This window comes from Scyliorhinus torazame, chromosome 1 (genome assembly GCF_047496885.1).
Source record: "Scyliorhinus torazame isolate Kashiwa2021f chromosome 1, sScyTor2.1, whole genome shotgun sequence".
NCBI classification, from domain to species: Eukaryota; Metazoa; Chordata; class Chondrichthyes; order Carcharhiniformes; family Scyliorhinidae; genus Scyliorhinus; species Scyliorhinus torazame.
In genome coordinates this window covers 325,112,344-325,127,921 of record NC_092707.1, presented here as the reverse complement: position 1 = coordinate 325,127,921, position 15,578 = coordinate 325,112,344, and the positions used below count along the sequence as shown (strand labels likewise).

The window sequence follows — 15,578 nt, the reverse complement described above, 5'->3', positions numbered from 1 at the left end:
TGGACTGAGTTCAGATTTTCCGAAGGGAAGTTCACATATTTTATTCAATGTTAGTCAGGTGCATTTCATTTTATAGTACTAAATTTTTTAAAATAATGCATTTAGTGTTGTGAGCGTTTGTTTCAATGCAGAGATCTGAGTTTGATGTCAGTGGTGAAGAAATGGCACTCATTGCTGACCTCAAGAAAAGTTGCCTACAATGATTTACTGGGCTCTAGCACATGGATTCCTTTATTCAAAGTGACTTCAAATGTAGCACCATATGCTGCACCAGCAACAGTGCAGGCTGATCAGCCAGTCAGAGCGAAGGATTCTCACAGACAGCAAAGCAAGAAATAATAAGCAGGAATTATAAATCACCCATTAGCTGTTGTATGAAAAATGCAATAAAGATTGGGACATCGATATGAGCTTACAGTAGAAGCTGAAAAAGCATAAACTTTAAAAAAAACATTATTATGTAATTTTCAAATCCTCCTCTGAGGGAATGAAGCTCCATAATTTTTAAATTAGTGTTTAAGAAATATTGTTCAGCAGTGATTTTTAACTTTATATTCCAGTAAAAAACTCAGATACTCTTGATTATACATGGCTGAACATTTTCATTCTTTTTAATAGCATGAATAGTGTATTCAAGGTTGACATTCATGTCACTTTATATGCAAAGAGGACATTCCTGAGGTGATCCAATGTTGCCCCTGCTGTCTTCTTTGTTCTCAAAGGAAGAACAATCGAACAGTCACGTTAACCTTTTTTCACCAGATCCCAATTTTGCCTACAGGAGTGGGAAGGTGGCATCGCAAATGGTATGATGCCCAGCACGATTCTTGTTTTTGGCCTCTCCTGCTATTCATCAGCCTTGTTGTGCTCTCGCTTGAGTGAAATGATGCCAGGGAATCGTGCCCTTAGTTTAGCGTGGAATTGAAGTGTAAAATCTTAAGCTCACAACACACACCCACAATATTTAGCCATTTAGTTTCCACTTTTACTTTTAAAAGTTATTGTTGGAGCATATTGACTGCATAGTAGGAAAGTGAACAGGCAAAAGTGAAGGGCTAAACTTTTCACATCATGTGATGGAAACCGAAATTTGCTTTCAGGAATTCAACAGCAATAAACAACAATTCAGTATGCCCAAGAAAAATCTACTGAATGCTGAAAATCTAAAATTGAAACAAAAAGTGCTTGAAATACTGAGCAGGCCAGACTGTGGAGAGTGAAACAACTTTAACATTTCAAGTTGATGGCCTTTTTATCAGAACTGGAAAAGATTCCGCAAGTAGCGAGTCATTTTTAATTAATTCACAAGATGTGGGCGTCACTAGTAAGGCCAACACTTATTACTCATCTGTAATTGCCCTTGAGGTGATGGTGATGAGCTCCTATTTGGAAAAGAACTGTGTTGCTTTCTATTTCAGAGGGCAGTTAAGGGTCAACCACATTTTTGTGGGTTTGGAGTCACATATTGATGAGTCTGGGTGAGGTATAGCTTGTATTAATTGAGGATAAACACAGACAGGTGAAGGGCATTAAGTGAATCCTTAATTAAGGACAATAAAGAGGTACTTACGGACTCGAGTTGATCAGAGTCCGGAGATGTATACCTCTAATCTCGCACTCTGTGAATAAACCTATTCCAAGTAAAGACCCACTTTTGGTTTCTTCTTTCACCAATTGGCTACCAGGTATAAAATATGGGAAGGCAGATTTCCTCAATGAAAGAGCACTGAGAGTCAGATATGTTACTTTTATGGCATTTCAATAGTTTCATGGCCACCATTACTGTTAAAAGCTTTTCATTCCAAACATATTTTAATTGATTACATTTTTTTTAATTCTGAGAGGATATGAATTCATGTCTCCAGATCATTTATCAGATAACGTTTCACTACAATACCAGAGAATAGAATCAAATCCCTACAGTGCAGAAGGAGGCCATTTGGCCCATCGAGTCCACACTGGTCATTGAAAAGAACACCTTACTTAAACCCATGCCTCCGCCCTATCCCTGCAACCCCACCTAACCTTTTAGACACTAAGGGATAATTTAACAGTCCAATTTACCTAACCTGCACATATTTGGACTGTGGGAGGAAACCGTAGCACCTGGAGGAAATCCACGCAGACACGGGAGTAAGTGCAAGCTCCACACAGACAGTCACCCGAGGCTGGAATTGAACCTGGATCCCCATTATGATCTCGCCAATGTACCACGCCTCGGGACATCCTTTCCTTCAGCGTATGAAGTAGACAATGTTGGCCAAGACGCACGAGTATGTACCACGTTCCTGGTGAGTGGTATCCTCACGTGTAATGGCGGTACCCATGTCGATCATCTGGCACGTCTTGCAGAGATTGCCATGGCAGGGTTGTGTGGTGTCGTGGTCGCTGTTCTGAAGGCTGGGTAGTTTGCTGCAAACAATGGTTTGTTTGAGGTTGCGCGGTTGTTTGAAGGCAAGTAGTGGGGGTGTGGGGTGACCTTGGCAAGATGTTCGTCTTCATCGATGACATGTTGACGGCTGCAAAGAAGATGTCGTAATTTCCCGCCCAATGTTGTCTACCTCATACGCTGCAGGAAAGGATGTCCCGAAGCATGGTACATTGGCGAGACCATGCAGACGCTGCAACAACGGATGAACAGACATCACGCGACAATCGCCAGGCAGGAATGTTCCCTTCCAGTCGGGGAACACTTTAGCAGTCAAGGGCATTCAGCCTCTGATTTTCGGGTAAGCGTTCTCCAAGGCAGCCTTCAAGACGCGTGACAATGCAGAATCACCGAGCAGAAACCTATAGCCAAGTTCCGCACACATGAGTACGGCCTCAACAGGGACCTTGAATTCATGTTGCATTACATTCACCCCCCACCATCTGGCCTGGGCTTGTGAAATCCTACCAGCTGTCCTGGCTTGAGATAATTCACACCTCTTTAACCTGTGATTATCCCTTTCTCCAGTTGCTCCGTCTGGACCTGTAAAGACTTAATTACCTGCAAAGACTCGCATTCAAAGTATCGTCTTGCATCATTGACTTTGTCTATGTGTATGTTTCTGGAACACACCTTTTCATTCACCTGAGGAAGGAGCTGTGCTCCGAAAGCTAGTGATTCGATACAAACCTCTTGGACTTTAACCTGGTGTTGTAAGACTTCTTACTGTGCTCACCCCTGTTCAATGCCAGCATCTCCACATCATTTTTTCACCAGTGGTATTATGATATAAAGATATTAAAGATAGGTATCCAGGATATTGATAAACTGAGGTTTATTTGTTTCCCTCAGCTGAAATGTTTTAAAACATTCCTCTTCCTCCAACAGATGGCGCTAGGGAATTTGTATTCAATGGGGCAAAGAATGTCTTTAAGAAATCCTGAAAATTTCAGCTAAGTCACTTCAAAGTCTGCATTCCCCTGACCATTGGTTGCAATCTTTCAGAGGCTTTGGGTATGATTTAGTGGGCAACAATTCTCCGGTTGGAAGTTGAAGTGTTGCCGCCGGAACTGAATTGTATGTGTGCTTCGTGTTCCTCTTAGTGGCGCTATTCGGAAAGCAAGTCACGACATGCAAATTCACACTACCCACATGAATCAAGAGCAATTCCAGTTCCCGCTGGCATCTGATTCGCTGGGGCCAGAATTAGCACTGGAGACCGTGACAAGCTGGAGGTGCGTATAACTGCTCCACTCCCCACACATTCTCATTCCAGCCAAGAAGATGGCTCCATGGAGACCTGCAACCCCCCCCCCTCCCCCACCACCGATTCACAAAGAGAGATTTTTCACAGAATACTGGACAAGGGGAAGGATAGGGTAGAGACTGAAGCCCACCATTGCCAAACGGGCCTGGGAGGAGATGGAAGAGGTGGTCATTGCTGTAAGCCTGACCAGACGTACTGGGACGCAGTGGCAAACAAAAATGAATGACCTCTTTAGGACAGCTCAGGTGTCACCACCTCTGTGTCCCGAAATTGTGTGTGTGCTTCACTCAAGTCACCCACCACTCTTCTAGAGGCCAACCGAAACCCACCAGCATCTCCATCACATCCCATCCTCCACCAAATGTCCTCTCTGTTTCACCCAGGAAAAGGCGGCCCATAATAGCTGAGAGCGCCAGAAAACTGGAAGCGGGAACCCTGACCAGCATGTGCAGACCCCTGTGGAGGAGAGGGCAATGGAGGGAGTAGGCGAGCACAATGCAAAGCTGATGTCCCTACAGCAAGTGAGTCACCCCTCTCCCACACACCACTCCTTCCCAATACCTCACCACGTCTCTTGTCTTTTGTTTTGCAGGATTACCAACAGGCAAGGCCCCTCGCCCCCAGCCACAACTCCAGCACACCCGAGAGAACCATTCCGGGGACGGACGACGTTGGCTTCTCGTCACTGCTGTCACCTTCACTCTCCATCATTGCAGAAACCATCACCTCAGTGGATCATACTAGTGAAGAGGCTCCTGGGTTACCTTCTGATGTGCACTTTGCACATGCTACAGAACATCAGATGGAGGCAGAGACGCCCAAGGGAGAGGGTTGTCGGAGGGCGATCCAATCCCAGGAATCAGCTGTGGTCTGGACAGGTGTGGCACTTCTGTAAAGTATTTGCCATCGCTGATAGAGATGCAGACAAAGAGCCAGGAATTACAGGAGAGGGTGTCAGCAACTTTCCAGCACCAGCTGGAGGAGACCGACAGCCTTCAGGCACAGGAGATGGTGCTGACAATGCATGGTACCCAGGCCAACACTGATGGATTGGGTGGTTTCTGAAGTCGAAGGCTTGGAGCAAAAAATCAGAGCCATGGGTCAAGACATCCCAGGCTTGGGGTACACTTGGCGGCTGAATGCTGAGGTGCAGGATAGGGGAGGCCAATCACAGGCAGACATGTCCCAGGCCCACATGGACATTACTGTGTCACTCCACAGCTTGGCCCAGTCACAAAGTGTCATGGCTGAGGGTATCTAAAGCATTGGCCCACCGATTACTGACCTTGGCAGTGCCAAGATGTCATGTTGCCAGGCTGTCCATGCCAGGGTTTGGGCCCAGGTGCGTCCTGCCCTTAAGAGGTGCCACATCCCGGAGGAAACCCATGCAGACACGGGGAGAACATGCAGACTCCGCACAGACAGTGACCCAAGCTGTGAATCAAACCTAGGACCCTGGAGCTGTGAAGCAACAGTGCTAACCACTATGCTACCGTGCCGCCCAAGATCTGTCTGCAATGTGAGGGTGGGTGTGAGCACCAGAGAGGGAACCAGCACCCGGTCGAGGTAACGTTATCAGGGGGTGTCTGTGATATGTGTGCAGGGAATGTTGGATGGCACCCTGAGGAGTGGCAGGTTGTGGGTGAAGGGCGAGCCATGGAGGACTGGATGGTACCTGGCTGAAGGCCATCGCTGATTGACTGTTGCTCACCCTTGTCAATTCCTTACAGATATGAGACGGGATGGATGATATCTAAGACCCCACGGAAACTGCCCTCGCGGTTTTGCTGGTAGGCCACGCAGCCAGACATCAGGCAGCAGCATCGGCAGAGGCTTGAGGTGGTCGCCCATATGCAGGGCCCACCCCACACCCTGAGGCCCCGGCCACCCATCAGGTCAGGAAGGGACCCAGAGGGGGAGGCCAGCGACGGCACAAAGTGCACAGGCGTCGTTGGTCTTTGAACAGATGACAGGCAGCATATGCCGCAGGAGGCTCCGCCTCAACAAGCTCCAAGCTGGCTGCTACTAGAATGAGCGGGAACTCTCCTGTCCCCTGTCTTTATAGTGCGTGTGCTCTCACTGGTGATTGGCTGCGGTGTTGTGTATGCTGATTGGTCCCACTGCATGTCCATCAGTGTGTATGTGTGTGTCTGCACCATAATATACTGGTGTATATTATGACATCCCCCATTTTATATAAAGAACATGTGCCTGCGTGATAATAAATATTGTGCAGTGAATGTTCCTGACCATGTGTGTGCGTGTTATTTACATGACTATGTACATGAGGCTGATCTATTTACACGGGAAGGTGCCTGGTGCAGAGAAATAGGGTGTCACACCAACAACAAAATGAACATTATATACAAACTACTGGAACGATGAAACATGATAACAGAACAGATCAAAGAGTCCAGCATTGTAAAACTCATAAGTCAAGTCTCTGAGGTGGGTGCCGAATTCTGGTTGATCACCTCAAGGGTGGGTCAGGAGCCACCGGCTGAGGAACGGGCTGGGCCACGGCAGAGTGAGGAGGATGCAGAGTATTCGGAATCTCCACATAGTCCAGGTTGGGGACAACAGGAGGGCGTGGCACCAGTGGAGGATCACGTAGCGAGCATGGAACGAGACGAAGGGCACGCGATTGCGGCGGCGAATGGAACCATCTGGCAGATGAACCAGGAACGAGCGGGGAGACACTTGCCGAAGAACCACAGCAGTTGCAGACCAGCCACCCTCCGGAAGATGGATGCGGACGTTGTCATCCGGCGCCAGAGCAGGGAGATCAGTCGCCCGAGCGTCATGCGCCGCCTTGTGTTGTGCACGAGACTGTTGCATCCGCTGAAGGACCGGAACGTGGTTGAGGTCTGGGACGTGAATGGACGGCACCGTGGTCCTGAGGGTGCGACCCATGAGCAGCTGGGCTGGCGACAGGCCCGTGGAGAATGGGGCCGAACGATAGGCCAGCAAGGCATGGTAGGGGCTGTTTTGCACAGGGCTAAATCGCTGGCTTTGAAAGCAGACCAAGGCAGGCAGGCCAGCAGCACGGTTCAATTCCCGTAACAGCCTCCCCGAACAGGCGCCGGAATGTGGCGACTAGGGGCTTTTCACAGTAACTTCATTTGAAGCCTACTTGTGACAATAGGCAATTTTCATTTTCCATTTTCAGAAGTCGGATCCTGCATCGGCAGCCTTGCAGAGGAGCCGTTTGACGATGTGGACGCCCTTTTCCACTTTGCCATTGGATTGGGGGTGCAGAGGACTGGATGTCACATGCACAAAGTTGTACCTCCTGGCAAAGTTGGACCATTCCTGGCTCGCGAAGCAGGGGCCATTGTCCGACATCACAGTGAGTGGGATGACGTGACGAGCAAAGGCCTCCTTGCAGGCACGGATAACAGCCGATGATGTGATGTCGTGCAGGCGTACGACCCCTGGATAGTTCGAAAAATAGTCTACAATCAGAACATAGTCCCTGCCGAGTGCATGGAACAGGTCAATGCCTACCTTAGACCAAGGGGACGTGACCAACTCATGGGGCTGTAGGGTCTCACGTGGTTGGGCCGGCTGGAACCGCTGACAGGTGGGGCAGTTGAGCACTGTGTTGGCGATGTCCTCATTGATGCCGGGCCAGTACACAGCCTCTCAGGCCCTCCGTCGGCACTTCTCCACGCCAAGATGGCCCTCGTGTAGCTGTTCCAAAACGAGCTGGCGCATGCTGTGCGGGGTCACGATGTCCAGCCTCAGGAGGACACCATCGACGACTGCCAGATCATCCCTGATACTGTAGCACTGTGGGCATTGGCCCTTTAGCCACCCATCCATCATGTGGCGCATGACACGCTGTAGTAGGGGGTCAGCCGCAGTCTCGCGGCGAATGTGGATAAGGCGTTCATCCATGGCCGGCAGATTGAAGGCCATGAAGGCCACATGGGCGTCAACCTGGCAGACGAACCCCTCTGGGTCACACGGGGTGTTGACTGCCCTGGACAGAGCATCGGCTATGATCAAGTCCTTGCCCGGGGTGTGTAGGAGCTGAAAATCGTACCGCCAGAGTTTCAGCAGAATGCGCTGGAGACGCGGGGTCATATCATTCAGGTCTTTTTGTATAATGTTGACCAGCGGACGATGGTCGGTCTCGACGGTGAATTGGGGGAGGCCGTACACGTAATCATGAAATTTGTCGACCCCAGTCAACAGGCCCAGGCACTCCTTTTCGATCTGCGCGTTACGCTGTTCTGTGGGGGTCATGGCACGTGACGCAAATGCAATGGGGGCCCATGATGAGGCCTCATCGCGTTGCAGGAGCACCGCCCCAATGCCGGATTGGTTGGCATCCGTTGACATTTTTGTTTCCTTCGTGGGATCAAAAAATGCCAATACCGGGGCCGTGGTAAGCTTGGTCTTAAGCTCCTCCCATTCGCGGTCGTGGGCGGGAAGCCATTGGAAGTCTGTCGTCTTCCTGACCAGGTTCCGGAGAGCTGTGGTATGGGAGGCAAGGTTGGGGTTGAACTTCCCCAGGAAGTTGACCATGCCCAAAAATCGAAGGACCGCCTTCTTATCTGCTGGCTTCTGCATGGCCGTGATGGCTGCCACCTTGTCCGCATCCGGCCGCACACCCAACCGGGAGCTGTGGTCCCCTAGGAACTTGAGTTCCGTCTGGCCGAAGGAACATTTGGCTCTATTGAGGCGAAGGCCTTGGTCCCGTATTCATTTGAAAACATGCTTGAGGCGACTGATATGCTCCTGCATATCAGTGGACCAAATGATGATGTCGTCAACATAGACGCGCACACCCTCAATGCCCTCCATCATTTGCTCCATGATCCGGTGGAATACTTCTGATGCCGATATAATCCCAAACGGCATCCTGTTGTAGCAGTATCTGCCAAACGGGGTATTAAAGATACACAGCTTTCTACTGGACCTGTCCTTTCGAGGCATTAAGTTTGGTGAAGATGTTGGGCCGAGCCATCTCGCACGTGATCTCCTCGCGCATGGGATAGGGTAATGCTCCCTCATTAGGTTGCGATTCAGATCCTTTTGGGTCAATGCAGATCTGGAGCTCGCCAGAAGGCTTCTTTACGCACACCATGGAGCTGACCCAGTCGGTTGGATCCGTCACTCTGGAGAGCACTCCTTGGTCCTGGAGGTCCTGCAGCTGCTGCTTGAGGCGATCCTTGAGGGGTGCTGGGACTCTGCGAGGTGCATGAACCACAGGCGTGGCATCTTGTAAGTGTTTCAGATTTTGTAAGTGTATGGAAGCGTGCCCAAACCTTCGAAAACATCGCAGTGCTGGTCGATGATGGCATTGAGTTGCGCCCTGAAGTCCGCATCCTGGAAGGCAGACGTGTCCTCTGGAGAGAGAGAGTGTACTCGGTGAACGAGGCTTCGGAGTTGGCACGTCTGTGCGCCCAGCAGAGAGTCCTTCGAGGAGCCCACGATCTCGAAGGGAAGGATGGCTTTTTGCGAGTTGCGCGTCACTTCGAGTTGGCATGAACCGGTGGCAGGAATGACGTTGCCATTGTAGTCCACTAGTTGGCAGGTCGACGGAAGAATGGTTGGTTTAACCCCAAGGGTCTGAAAGTCTGACCACGCTAGGAGATTAGCGGAAGCACCAGTGTCCAGGCGGAATCGTATCTGGGATCGGTTGACCGTCAGGGTGGCACACCACTCGTCGTCTGGATCAATGCTGTGCACCGACAGCGGCTGGTGGTTTTGATTCGGGGACAGCCTGTTCTTTGTTATAACAGCAACTCGAAAAGGCTCCCTCAGTGTCACTGATCGGCGGGAAGTCGGAATCGGACTCGGTGAACATGGGTTGAATTGCCTGAACGTTCCTGCGAGGCTGGCTGAAGCAATGCAAATTGGCAGGCTGAGCTGCTCGACAGCAGGCAGCATAGTGGCCAAGTCTGCCACATCGTAGGCATTGTCGCGATTTTGCAGGACATTGCCACTTTAAATGGGCGGAACCACAGTTGCCGCATGTTGTGACGTCAGTACGCTCGTTGCGCCACCGCGCATGCGCGGTGCAGTCCTGCGCGGTGCGCACATGCGCATCACGTTCCTCCACGTCACCGTCCCCTCGTTTGGCGCGTACAAGCGCAGGAGGCCGCGAAAAGCACGCAAAATGGCCGCCCTCATCCAGGCTGTAGCCTTGGAGGTGTTCAATTGTTTGGACCCGTTCCGCCTCGTGGGGACCTTTCCGCGCCGTTTCAGCCGCCTGTATGGGGGAGTACCGGCTGGTGGCATTTTCATGCAGGACATAGGTCTCAATGGCAGTTGCTAGGGTGAGTTGCTTAATTTTGAGGAGCTGCTGATGCAGGGGGTCCGACAGAACACCAAATACGATCTGGTCGCGTATAATGGAGTCGGAGGTGGGCCCGTAGCTTCAAGACTGCGCAAGGATGTGGAGGTGTGTTAAAAAGGATTGGAAAGGCGCGTCCTTACCCTGCAAGCGCTGCTGGAACAGGTATCTTTCGAAGCTTTCCTTGACCTCTATGCTGAAGTGGGTATCGAATTTGAGGAGAACCGTCTTGTACTTTGTCTTGTCCTCGTCGTCTGCGAATGTGAGGGAGTTGAAGATGTGGATGGCGTGTTGCCCGGCCGTGGAGAGGAGCAGAGCAATCTTCCTGGTGTCCGAGGCGTTCTCCCTGTCCATGGCTTCGAGGAAGAGCTGGAAGCGCTGTTTAAAAATCTTCCAATTGACCCCGAGATTGCCGGCGATGCGGAGCGGCGGCGGCGGGTTGATGTTCTCCATACTTCAGGATGCTGGAATGCTGATTAGTTGCAGTTGGGTCTCAGAAGTGCTAGTATGCAACTACTCCTTGTACCATGATGTGTTGGGTGTTCTGGATCACAAACAGGTCACCAACACTGGAAGTGGTGCAACTCTATTTTATTTTTAGGTTAACTATATTAACATACTTGAACTGTGGGTAAATGCAATACCAGCTTTCACTGTTGACCCTTGCCTAGTCCTAACCAGGTGATGCACTCAGCACATGGTGAATGTCTGTGTTGCAGGCTGTGAGCTCTGTGCTCCGAGCTGCCTGCTACTAGAATGAGCGGGAACTCTCCTGTCCCCTGTCTTTATAGTGCGTGTGCTCTCACTGGTGATTGGCTCCGGTGTTGTGTATTCTGATTGGTCCCACTGCATGTCCATCAGTGTCTGTGTGTGTGTCTGCACCATAATATACTGGTGTATATTATGACAGCCCGTGACCGGTGCAAGGACCCGGTATAAAAAGGCCCACGAGGCCACCCGGGCTGTCATTGAGCGGTGCACCGCACTGCTCAAAATATGATCCTGATGACTCAACTGCTCTGGTGATGCACTGCAGTACACTCCCCAGAGGGTTGCCTGCTTTGTGGTGGTCTGCTGTGCCCTCCATAACCTGGCACAGCAGCACAGCAACATACAGGTGGTGACCCATATGCAGGGCCCACCCCACACCCTGAGGACCCAGCCACCCATCAGATCAGGAAGGGACCCAGAGGGGGAGGCTGGTGACGGCCCAAGGTGTACAGGTGACGCTGGTCGTTTGAACAGCCTCCATCCCCACCAGGCCTGCCTCACCTTCCTTCTCTTCTCGCCCCATCGTCCCAATCGCCTTGCTCCACACTCTCAGGGTCTGGGATCTGTGTTACATCACTCCAGGGTGATGGGCCTGTCAGCGAGTCCATGTCGAGGACAGGAGGGGATGATAACCCACTGTGAGCCGAGCACTGTTGCTCCTCACAATGCCAAGTGCGCACTCCTGCCCATCACCTGCACGTGGTATCTCAAGGGTGGGGGGGGCGGTCAGATCCATGACCACCCCCTGGGGCAGGGGGTTGGAGGTCAGCCCTCATTATAGAATAACATGCCAGAGGCTTCACATGCCTTGGGTGCAACGTGTTCTATTGTTGTACAATAGTGACCCGAACTGCCCCGAGCTCCTAATAGTACGCACCCCCCCCCCCCCCCCCCCTCTCCGCTCCCAGCCCCAGTACCCTCTCAGTGATCCTCTGTCAAAGAATTTAAAACTGGCTAAAGTTTAAACTTACCTGGTTTTCTGCAGCTAGTACTGTGAAATAGAAGTTTTGCTTCCTTACCTTCGACTCTGCAACCCTTCAATGCATGTCCTAGGGGATGCGCTGCACTGCCCAGATCTCACCTGGCCTGAGTCAGAAGGTCAGGTTAGATAGGATTGCCAGACTTTTAAAGTAAGAACTATCGAGTGGAGTCGCAATCTGCCCCAATTTCCATTCCATTAAAAGTTAGAGCCTATGAATCTTATTATGATATTTTTTGCAAAATCCTACAATTCCATGAGCCGTATTGAGTAATATCCTTCAATCAGAAATTTTACAGGACATTGCAGAATACTTAAGATCCAATATTTTACAATTCCTGGATTATTCAATAAATAGTCCCTTATGATCTCCTAATCCATTTTTTTGAATAATAAGATTCTTATAGACACTATGGGCGGAATTCTCTGATCCTGAGGGTAAGTGTCGGCGCCATCGTAAACGCCGTTGCGTTTCTCAAAGGCGTCAACATGGCCTCAGGAGCAGCAATTCTGACCCCTACAGGGGACCAGCATGGCACTGGAGCGACCCACGCCGCTCCAGCTGTCAATCCCCAACGTCAGATGGGTGGCGTGGGTCTGTGCATACGCAGTGGGACCGACGGCAATGCGTGCATGCGCAGTGGGACCGACACTAATGCGCGCATGCGCAGTGGGACCGACACTAATGCGCGCATGCGCAGTGGCTCCCTTCTCCGCGCCGGCCCCGACGCAACATGGCGAAGGGCTGCAGGGGCCGGCGCAGAACAAAAGAGGCCCCAGCCTGAGAGGCCGACCCGCCGATCGGTAGGCCCCGATCGTGGGCCAGGCCACAGCGGAGGCGCCCCCACTCCCCTTCCCGGGGTCGGACACCCCTCCACCCCGCACCAGGCCGCCCCCGGATGCATCCGTGCCGAGGTCCTGCCGTTTAAGAGCAGGTGTGAATGGTGCCGGCAGGACTCGGCTTTTTGTGCGTGGCCGCTCGGCCCATCCCGGGCCAAGAATCGCCGGGGGGGCCCAGTAGAGCGGCCCCCAACCAGCACCGCGGCGCGCTGATGCCAATGGCGCCGATTCTCTGCTCTCCCGAGAATCGGCGGACCGGTGTCGGGGCGGAGTGGTGCGATTCGCGCCCGCCCCGGCGATTCTCCGACCCGGCCCCGGGAGAATCCCGCCCCTCGAATTTGAAATGTTACATACTCATTAATACACTGACAATTACTCTGCCAAAAAGTCATCAAGTCTTTCAGGTTAACCAAACTCAGGCTGGAATCTCTTTCCTGTTTATTAACGTATTACCCTACATATTATTGTTGAACAATGCTCTTACAGACAGTATATAGTGAATGAGGTGGAACTCTTGTTTCTAGAATTTGAACAGATTTATTTGTGCATATTAGGCACATCCCCTGTGGGTCACATAGAGTCATATTTACAGAGCACATTCCAGTCAATCGTCTCTAAATGAAATCTTTCAACAGCATTCATTCTGCTCACTTTTTCCAGCTTTTACACGTTCATATGAAAATCCTGTCCGTTTAATTCTTTTACTTGACTTTTTTAATGACCTGCTTGTGATGGATCTGGGTGAAGAAATGGGTTGTGTGTAAATTTTATTCTTTTTCTTTATTGAAACGGAACATGTCTTCTTGTGTGGCTGGGCCTTAGGAATTAATCTTGAAAGGTTTGCTCTGTTTTCAGTTGACTTGGCATTATATTTCCTCTTTGCCTTTTTCTTTCTTAATACTTTGTGAGAAGTCTTGTTCCGTTTTTTAGTTAGCTTGATCTCTGATGGTGAGTGCTGCCTTGTGATACTCCTATTTGGGTGAGATGATTTGGCTGGTTTTATTACACTCTGTGGTGGGATTACTGGTGCTTTTCTAGTCATACTCTTTCTTGATATGGGTTTTTTTGCATGTAGTCTGACATTCTGATGGGAAGGTTTGTACGTTCCTCGTTCTCTGAGATTGTTTTTCTTCATAGGCCTTACTCTTATCAAATGTGCCATTGGATGTCGGGTTGTAGTTGAGGCCCTTGTGGTTGTTGGCTGCTTAAGTCTCTCTTTTGACGGAAAGGTCGGGACAGCAACCATCCCACTAATTTCCACTAGCGTCCCTGAAAGATCAATGTAACATTTACTATTCTCAGAACAAATACAAATGTTACAAATGCAAACAATTTCTAAAAGGTCAATGCCATTGATAAGAAACTAGGAAATATGGGTAAGCAGGAAAATTTAGGTGTCCATGTACAGAAATTTAGAGAGCAGCCAAATGTCAATTCCTAATTGCCCTTCAACCAAATGCAGAGGGCATTTAAGAGTCAACCACATTGCTGTGGGTCTAGAGTCAGATGTAGGCCACAGCAGGTATAGATGACAGATTTCCTTCCCAAAGGGGGCATTAGTGAACCAGATGGGTTTTTACAACAATTGACGATAGTTTCATGGTCACGATTACTGACACTATCTTCATATTCCAGATTTATTAATTGAATTTAAATTCTCTAGTGCATTACCCTGGGCCTCTGGATTACTAGTCCAGAGTCATTACCACTGCACTACCACCTCCCCATATATTTAAGGTGCAAAAAATTTTGAAATAGAAATAACTATATCAAACAACTTTAAACTTGTGAGATATTGCAGGGTTTTTCTCAGGAATGGTATTGAACAAAATTTGACACCTAAAGCCATATATGGGGTACACAAGAGGCCCGAATTGAAGGACTGCAGAGATCCAGTGAGTTGCATAGCTGAAGAAAGTTACAGAAAGGGAGGCATAATAGCATGAGAGGGAACAAGGGGATGAAACCTTTTAATTGATATAAATTATTAATTTGTCATTTCAATGTTGAAATCACTATTTTGCACATGTTTTACAACTCAGTACAGTACTCATTGCAATGAAATCTCCCAGCCTGGGAAAAGATCATTTTTGCATAGTTGCAGTCTGAATACAAAGTCACTCACAACTAATGTAATAAAATGGTAATGCTTCACTGTGGATTTATATCAGATGAGAAACAGAACAAAATCAGCTAATTTTATTTTATAATCCTCATCTGAGATACGCAAATTCTTTTTTAATCAAACCTCTGAATCAGCATAGATAGCGATGAAGATCTACATTAAAACTGCAATGCATTTGGAGAAATGTAAAAGGTCCATCTTTTAAGGACAGTGCAAATGCCAGATTATCAGGGCATCTTCTTGCATCTGCATTTTCCTACAGTAGCCATACAACACCAGCAAGATTTAGCAATGGACAAAGGCTATAGGTCACGTGCTTCAGCAGGGACAGCGTATCTTCTTCCTTACTGAGTAGTTTGAATTTCATAGTCAATAGCTGCTCTGCTGAGAATTTGGGGAAAACCAGCTGGTAACCATTATTTTGTTCTTCTTATCGTGAATGATATCAACTGATGACTGTGCATTTCTACCTTCTAAAGTGGAACACGATTAATACATTACTTACTACGAAAATAGATAATGAAGAGAACAGAACAGAATATCATGAGCAGTCCCTGTGAAAAAGTGGGTTGTCATTTCATAAGATTAACTGTCTTGTCTTCTGTAAAAGAAATTGTGTCTCAATTCATATGAATAATCAAAGAACAAAGAAAGGTACAGCACAGGATCAGGCCCTTCGGCCCTCCAAGCCTGAGCCGACCATGCTGCCCGACTAAACTACAATCTTCTACACTTCCTGGGTCCGTATCCCTCTATTCCCATCCTATTCAAGTATTTGTCAAGATGCCCCTTAAACGCCACTATCGTCCCTGTTTCCACCATCTCCTCCGGTAGCGAGTTCCAGGCACCCACCACCCTCTG

General features: G+C 49.3%; 1 protein-coding gene across 2 annotated transcripts in view; it reads right to left on the bottom strand.

Moving 5' to 3' along the window:
• Positions 1–12,997: 12,997 nt before the first annotated feature.
• Positions 12,998–15,578, bottom strand: part of hhipl2 (HHIP-like 2) — a 98,837-nt gene continuing 96,256 nt past the window's right edge. For both annotated transcript variants that reach the window (XM_072508284.1, XM_072508304.1), the window contains one exon: positions 12,998–13,861. In XM_072508284.1, the coding sequence (XP_072364385.1) occupies positions 13,221–13,861 (641 nt within the window). In that variant the 3' untranslated portion in view covers positions 12,998–13,220. The remainder of the gene's footprint in view (positions 13,862–15,578) is intronic.